At 41.2% G+C, this 8224-nt stretch overlaps 1 protein-coding gene across 1 annotated transcript; it reads right to left on the reverse strand.

The window, feature by feature from the left end:
• Positions 1–2241: 2241 nt before the first annotated feature.
• On the reverse strand, positions 2242–7536 carry LOC123966030. Its single transcript, XM_046042273.1, has 5 exons — positions 7532–7536; positions 7153–7269; positions 6696–6845; positions 5150–5425; positions 2242–3135 (listed from the first exon to the last, which is right to left on the reverse strand). The coding sequence occupies exons 2-5, from the start codon at positions 7205–7207 to the stop codon at positions 2378–2380; spliced, it is 1239 nt and encodes a 412-aa protein (XP_045898229.1). The 5' UTR covers positions 7208–7269; positions 7532–7536; the 3' UTR covers positions 2242–2377.
• Positions 7537–8224: the final 688 nt, after the last annotated feature.

An 8224-nucleotide genomic window follows, 5' to 3' on the forward strand; every position in this document is an offset into this window, starting at 1 on the left:
AACATCCAACTTCTTCTGCAATGACCTTTTGAGGCTTTCCCTCCTTGTGGAGGGTGTCAATGATGGTTTTCTGCACAGCTGTCAGGTCAGCAGTCTTCTTCCACTGAACCAGACTGAGAGACCGATGAAAGGCTCAGGAACCCTTTGCAGGTGTTTAGGATTAATTAGCTGATTAGAGTGGGACACTTTGAGCCTACAATACTGAACCTTTTCACAATATTCTATTCTGAGATTTTGAATTTGGGGTTTTCATAAGCTGTACGCAATAATCATCAAAATTATATCAAATAAAGGCTTGAAATATCTCACTTTGCATGTAATGAGTCTATATAATATATTAGTTTTACCTTTTAAGTTGAATTACTGAAATAAATGAACTTTTGCACGATATGCTCATATTTTGAGTTTCACTTGTATGGGTTAAAAGCAGAGGTTGAATCTCGCTACATGTATGTGTCAAAATAAAGTACCTTTACCTTTACCAGTTGCAAAATAACTTGAAATCTTAAAATTGACAGATTGAAGCAAAATCATCATTTTGGACTGTGGCGTCTGGCTTTAACAGAGAGAAATGTTGTACCAGGATCAGGGCTGTAACAATAATTATGGCAATGTATATTTTTTCACTATCAGTATGATACATTTTCAATAAATATTCAATACATTTTTGATTTTATTCACTTGACAGAAATTAGGAATGAGGAAAAAGGACAGAAAAAAAAGCTTTTACTTGTTTTGCTCATGTATATTTTATCATAATTGTTTTGAATGTTCTACCTTAGGTTTGTGAAGTGATCCACTGTGTTGACCATAAAGAAGAGTTTAAACCACAATTCAAATCTTCAACTTTTACTCAGGACCAGATATCAGCCTTTAAACTGCAAAGAAATAACACTTTGACACTTTTTGTGATAATTATCAAAAGATATGAAACTTTTTATTGTGATAACATATTTGGCCATATCGTCCAGCCTTAACCAGGATGTATCTTTGCTATATTTATATATTTATAGGTGCTATGTGTCATCCTCAAGCTCGGGTCCTGCTCAGTATCTTAGCTGTTCCTAGGACTGCACTCTTCTGGACAGAGACTCTGATGTTTTACCTGGAAGCTGCTGTAGCCACTCTCCCAGTTTGAGAGTCACGGCCCCCAGTGCTCCGATCACCACTGGCACCACTGTTGCTCTTACTCGCTCCTCTTTCTTGGTATTTCTCAAGCTTCTCGTGTTCCTTCTTTTTGATGTTGCTGTCGCTTGGGATCGCCACATCTATCGCTGCAGCCTTCTTCTGCTGTTTGTCCATCCGCACGATGTACGGAGGAGTCCCACAGGATCTTAGCTCAGTCAGGAGGTGTCTTCTAGTTTGACCTTGGGACTTCCAGCCCATACTCATGGCAGATGTTCCTGTACACTACGCCAGCTACCTGGTTATGGCGTTCCATGTACCCACTTCCTGCCAGCATCTTACACCCTGCTGTTATGTGCTGTACTGTCTCAGGGGCCTCCTTTCATAGTCTGCACCCGGGGTCCTGCCTGGTGTGGTAGACCCCAGCCTCTGACCTTATGAGTGCCTGTTCTTGTGCCGCCATGATTAGTGTATATTTACACTGCTGTTGAAAAGTTTGAGGTTGAAAGAAAAGCAGATTTTGTCCATTAAAATAACGTCAAATTGATCAGAAAGACATTGTTTGTGTTGTAAATGACTTGTTGCAGCAAAGGGCTGATTTGTAAGAGAATACCTGCAGAGGCGTACAGGGGCCCTTTATCAGCAACCATCAGCCCCAATCAGAGTTTGTCATTTCAAAAGGCTACTTGAGCTTTAGAAAACCTTTTGCAATCGTGGTCACACAGCTTAAAAACGGTTCTTCTGATTAAAGTAGTTGAGCATCTGGAGCATTAAGAGTGAAAAAGGGTTTCTAACGACAATTGGCCTTTTAAAAATGGTCAACTTGGATCAGCAAACACAGAATGCCATGGAAACATGTTTACAACATAAATGTCTACACTGTATTTCTAAACCATCAGATGTTATTTTAATGGACAAAAACTGTGCTTTTATTTTGAAAAGTGACCTCAAACTTTTGAACGGTCGTGTATACATTTAAGAAATAATCTTATGTCTGATTAATGTTGTGTGATTTTTCTACACATAAAGAAAGATTAAAGCCGTTTTTAGTGCTCACTTCGATTAATTTACATGCAGTATATAAAACATAATAATATAAATATATAAAACCAAAACTTACTGTTACAAGATTTTATTAAAAACAGCACAAAAACGTGAGAAAGGACACGTTCAGCAACAGTATTCTAAAAATGGAGGATAAAATGTGGGGGAATTAAATTATTATTGGAGTCCACTGGGATCCGTCCTGGATTCATTCAATAAAAATGTTTTCGGATTTGGGAAAACTCGTAGCACCAAACTCCGCCTCGTGCACAAACTGCTGTATCTTGGTTCTGACCCACGACTGTTTCTCTGCAGGAAGTCTTCTCATGGCGGGAGCCAGGCTGAGTAAAAACAGGGTGACGTCGTCTCTCTGATCCACGTCACGGTCTCTCTGAGCCTCCCGGGCCTCCATCCTCCTCAGGAACTCCTCCAGCAGACCGTCGCTTCTCTTCCTCTTGGCTCGGGTCGGCCTGGGAGACGCGGCCGGGCACTCCTCCTCGCCGTCAGTTAGGTCGGACAGCTCCGCCACCACCGCTTCCTGCTCTTCTGTTTTCAGGTGGCTCGGCCTGGACGCCGAGCAGGACGGCGGCGGGCCGTGGTGCGTCTGAAGGTGATGCAGATGCTGCAGATCAGGTCGCAGGACTGCCGGGGACGACGGCGCAGGAGGCATCAGCTGATCAGAGAGCTGCGAGGGAGTGTGCGAGGAAGCTAAGGACGAAGCCAGAGAGGTAACTGACTGCATCATCATCTCAAACAGCTCCCTCATGTTAACCTGCTGGACTTGTTGCATTTGAACGCCGTCGTCTGTAGCTGCGGCCTCTGAGGTCACCTCGGTCAACTCGGTCTTTGCTTCTTTAAGTCGGACGCCGTCTCTGTTGGCAGAAGACGGCCGCTTCCTCTGAACAAACTCTGAGGAGGAGGATGAAGATGATAGTGTTGTTGTTGTAGCATCTGCTACAGCGATGCCTACAAAGACAGATAAAACAAATCACCTTTCATTTTCACCCCACAGCTAGAAGCACTGCAGGTTCTTGTGATACTCAGCACAAGACTAAACTAAACTACGGCTGCGTATCGAACCTCAGGTTAGATTTTCCCATTTCATTTAGGACAAGCGGTTTTCAATTCCTGGATCACTATGGGATCATGATTATGTTATTTGATCCCAAGATACCTGGTATTGCCGTCCACACTACTCCATTTTTCTTTAAAAACGATCTCCGTCGTCCACAGCAGCGTTTTAGAGTTTATCTCCGTCTACATTAGAACAACTGAAAACGCACATCTAGTGAGCGTGCCGGTGTGAACATGAAGCAGATGGTCTGTTCCGTAGTTACAGAAGATTCGGCGAAAGAACTACAGACGAAGAAGCGCACCAGATTTTATTTTGCCTGGACCAATAAGGAGCTGGGACTGTTACTGAATGTAACACGAGAGTTAAAAGAGGCTGTGGCGGCGGAAAACAGACTGGGAGTCGTCGCAAAGTAAACGGCGACATGCGCAGTAAGTGTTTCTTGCACGTACAGAATATTTTAATAAAAATACCAAAACTAAAACTCTGTCAGAAGCATCGTGTTTCTGCTTTGCATGAATTACAGTGAGGGAATAAACTATTTGATCCCCTGCTGATTTTGTACGTTTGCCCTGCTGACTTGAGATCATTGACAAGATCCTCCCGTGTTGTTCTGGACTGATTCCTCACCGTTCTCGTGATCGTTTCAACTCCACGAGGTGAGATCTTGCATGGAGCCCCAGACCGAGGGAGATTGACAGTTCTTGTGTGTTTCTTCCATGTGCTGCTTGGCGATGGTCTTGCAGCCAGCCAATACTCACTCATTCACTCATTAAAACATGTTTACATGCGTGTTTCAGATTTTTTTTTTGTTTGTTGTTGTTCTGTCTCTCACTGTTCAAATAAACCTACCATTAAAATTATAGACTGATCATTTCTTTTTCAGTGGGCAAAAGCAAAAAAATCAGCAAGGGAGCATCTGCATCATCTGCGTCATCAGCACTAAAACCCTACCCGGAGATTTAAAATGAGAAACGGGGTCGGCAGCGTTTTCAAACTTCTCCGTTTTAGGTTTTCGTTTTCGCTTTAAAACGGACTACACAAATAACACAGCAAATGTCTTTCTCCAAAAGCGTTTGGAGCCCCCCTGGGGAGGCCCTCTGAAAACCTCTGGGCTAAGTTATTTGTTGTGACATTTAACAGTTTCCCGAATATAAACTCAGGTTTCTGTTTTTGTTTCATACACAGGAGTCAAGTCTCGTCTCGGACTGTGCAACCTGCACAAACACAATAGTTCTCTGTTATTAAAAGCAACGTAAAGCTCACGAAAAAAGACCAGATGACTTTAAGATAAACACTCAGTAGTCAGCTAAAACTACAGCAGTGTGATACAACAGTCCTGTAGTAAAGGAGCTGTACAGTGTGCCGCGTACGGTGGCTTTATTAGAGCTAGTCTGAAAAAAACAGCTGCTGCTGAGGCTGAACCAGACCAGGAAATGTGCCACAAAACCAAAGCAAGGAGCTAAAAAGCTCCGTAGAGCTGCTAAGGTTTGGCAGTAGAACTTTTCTTTTGACTCATCTGTAGATAATTTCTTTCTCACTCAATCGATAAATTGTTAACGTGATAAATAAAGTCATAAAATAGAGACAATGCCTGTCACAGTTTGTCCTGAGTCTAAAACTCAAAGATTTTCAGTTTACAAATAAATAAAACAGAGAAAAGCCACAAAGATTCACATGTGAGAAGCTCGAACCAGTGAAGCTTTTGTGTTTTTGCCAAAAAAAAATAATGTATTCGATTAATCTATCAACAGAAAACAAACTAATCGACTCATTGTTCCTAATTTGGTATTAATTAAATACTGATTACTGGAACTTTAAATGTGAAGATTCTTTTATGTTTCGTACAGGATCACACCGACTCTGCAGCCTCAATCCAACATTTAGGGAAACTCCTTCACTACGAACCGTAATTCTCGTCGTCGTCGCTCCGTGTTTCGCTGGTCGTGCTGCAGCCCACCATTTCAGACACCTGGTACTGAGAGGGCTGCGGGTTCAGAGCCCAGCCGTTGGTGCCCGCTGCTCTGGCGTCAATGAAGGGGTTCAAAAAGGACAAAATAGCCGAATATCTCCACGGTCTGTAGTTAAAAAGCCCCACGCCACTCTCACGCCTCTCTTTCTCCCGCTGCCTTTCCCGCCGGTGTTGGTCCCTCAGCATCTTCCACTTCCGTCTGCATTCAGACTCTAAAGAACGCAGGAAGAAAAACATGTTGACTTTACCACTTACTCAACATTTCGTTTACGTCTGGCAATGGAGAGTCAAACTGCCACACTGGGTCACACGTTGCTTCATCACATCCACATCTGGGGCAATTTGTAGAGTCACCTTTTGAGCTCTTTTTAGCTCCTTTAATTTTGCTACTTGGGACTGAAAAATGCATTCTGTTGCATAATAATAATAATGATCTAATAACTAACTTTGTTTATTTACTATATAAGATCATTAGATTTAGAATTAGCTGTCCTATAAAAGTGCTTCTTTTTTTTTTTTATTTATTAGAGACTTAAAAGAAGACACTAAGTGTAGCATAATTTCTTTTGGCAGGTCCTTCCAGAGCCTCGGGGGCCCTGACAACAAAAGCTCTGTCCCCTTTAGTTTTCAGCCAGGACTCAGGGAGAGACGGTAGACCCCTACCTGAAGATCTCAAACAAGAGAAATGTCTGTTGCAGGACCAGGAAAGACAGCATTTAGTTAAATCATGAAATGATGATAATTACTACATTCATCTGACAGCTTTACTTACTAGTTACTTTGCAGGCTCAGATTTTACGGACATTAAAACATGGTGCACCGTTATCATGTTTTATAAGTTTATATATATATATTTTCATTTTTTTTTCAAAGCTCAGGCAATTTCATAAAACCAGCTGCGTGCTGTAGTTTTTTGGCAAACAGCACGATTCAGATGCTGCACCAGACTGTGAAAACACTCCCCAACAAGTACACGTAGGCCTACTGCATTGAAACTATGACTTAAGTACAAGTATTATCAGTAAAATGTACTTACAATATCAAAACAAAATGTACTCATAGAGCTGAAAAATTACCTTGTGGCCGTTTCACTGTTATAAATGATTGGATTATGCATCATCTCTGATTAACAGTTTACACTTGCAGCTGATTTGGATTATTTTTGTTTTTCATTGGTTAAATGCCCACTACATTATAATTTGCCTGGTTAAATAAAGGTGAACTAAAAATAAAATACAACATTTGTGATGTTTTTGTTTTGTTTGACAGATTTACGTCCTCAGTAGGAACCAATGTGCTTGTAGCTGAGAGCCGCAGATAGTCGGAACGTCTTGAGAGACGTACTCGTATTGTTTTGATCTTTTCTCGCAGGGTTTTGTTGGATTTTTGGAGGATTAATCAACTTTAAGGAGTCTCACTGCGCAGCCACAGTAGATGAGACGGTCGCCGGGGTGTAAATACATGAGTAAACCGGAGACTCACCGGGAACACCGACTATCTCCGCGACCTGCCGCCACGCGTCGCTCCTCATGTTCAGGTCCCGGTAGGTCAGAGAGTTCGTGTCGTACAGACTCGGGAATCCGGACACAGCCATGATCAGTTTATACTCCATGTTGCATGAAACACCTGTACCTGCCCGGTGGAGTGGAGCGCGAGGAGGAGGAGGAGTAACAAAAACAACCGAGTGCTTTAAAAAAAACAAAAAACAACGGTGTGCTTCCGTTTCCGGTGCGACGACCGCTTATTGGTTCTTTTTATTCCACCACATTTAATTTTTATTAACTTTGGTTTCTTTACAGATTCAGAATATTAGTACAGAATTTATAAGTAGGATATATATATATATTTAAAGTATATATAGTATAAAGTGGCTCCACTTTTACCGGCTGCAAAACTGCAACCTCCTAATTTTCCCTGAGCACCTTATTTACATATTGACCTTTGATTTGTAGATTGTGCGTTTGTATCGTTTCATCTGTGCCGCAGGACTCCATGTTCACGCCTGCGGATACAAAGACACAAGAGGCTGCAGGAAGTCTCTTCGGTGGACGCAGAGCTGCGAAGATGCAAAGTGACAACAAGCTGTGGGGCAACTTTGAGTGCATGCAAATGTCCTGTGTCGCTCTGGGCTTCACCTCAGATGAAACAACCCACAACCCACCTGTCAGTTTCCCACACATTGACAACTGCCCATTCACCAATTAAAATGATGTCAGCATTTACTTGTCTATAAGCAAAGCAGGTACTGCACATAGTATACATACAAATGTTATATACATTTATATGATTTAATGGGTTTGATGAGCAGAGCTGCCAACCTGGAAAACAGTGACGGCTGCGGGTCTCACAAGTTCCCTGTAGGAGGCGACATCGCTGCAAAAAGGTCGGATCTGGTCAGCAGCATAATGTATGTTCACATGCTCAATCATATTTTTAAGACACATGGGTTCAGATAATGTATCTCTAAACAATACTGGGGGTCTTTACTAGATAAAACACATGTGGGAAGAACATTTTAGATTCTCTATTGTTGTTAAAGTTAGAAGTTCATGTTTATTTATTTATATGTAGGCAGAACAAATGCAAAAGTAAATATAAAGACACGTTTCATGCTCATTTTGTATGTCTGAAACAGAATACATTTCTTTTTTTAACTGCTGTTACTCCACAAATTTATATATACACAGGTGCTGGTCATATAATTAGAATATCATCAAAAAGTTGATTTATTTCAGTAATTCCATTCAAAAAGTGAAACTTGGATATTATATTCATTCATTACACACAGACTGACATATTTCAAACGTTTATTTCATTTAATTGTGATGATTAAAACTGACAACTAATGAAAATCCTAAATTCAGTATCAGTCTGTGTGGAATGAATGTATACATTATACAAGTTTCACTTTTTGAATGGAATTAATGAAATAAATCAACTTTTTGATGATATTCTAATTATATGACCAGCACCTGTATACGCAACACTTTTGTTTTTGCCCCCATTCATCT

The sequence above is a fragment of the Micropterus dolomieu genome, unplaced genomic scaffold, assembly GCF_021292245.1.
Source record: "Micropterus dolomieu isolate WLL.071019.BEF.003 ecotype Adirondacks unplaced genomic scaffold, ASM2129224v1 contig_12304, whole genome shotgun sequence".
In the NCBI taxonomy this organism is placed as follows: domain Eukaryota; kingdom Metazoa; phylum Chordata; class Actinopteri; order Centrarchiformes; family Centrarchidae; genus Micropterus; species Micropterus dolomieu.

Bases quoted from the DNA above. Each gene is read 5' to 3' on its own strand.
- LOC123966030 (XM_046042273.1), bottom strand. From the start codon at position 7,207: ATGGAGTCCTGCGGCACAGATGAAACGATACAAACGCACAATCTACAA. The intron at 6,846-7,152 runs GTCAATATGTAA...TCCACCGGGCAG, and splicing joins GCACAATCTACAAATCAAAG to GTACAGGTGTTTCATGCAAC. The intron at 3,136-5,149 runs GTTCGTAGTGAA...CTGTCTTTGTAG, and splicing joins CGACGACGACGAGAATTACG to GCATCGCTGTAGCAGATGCT.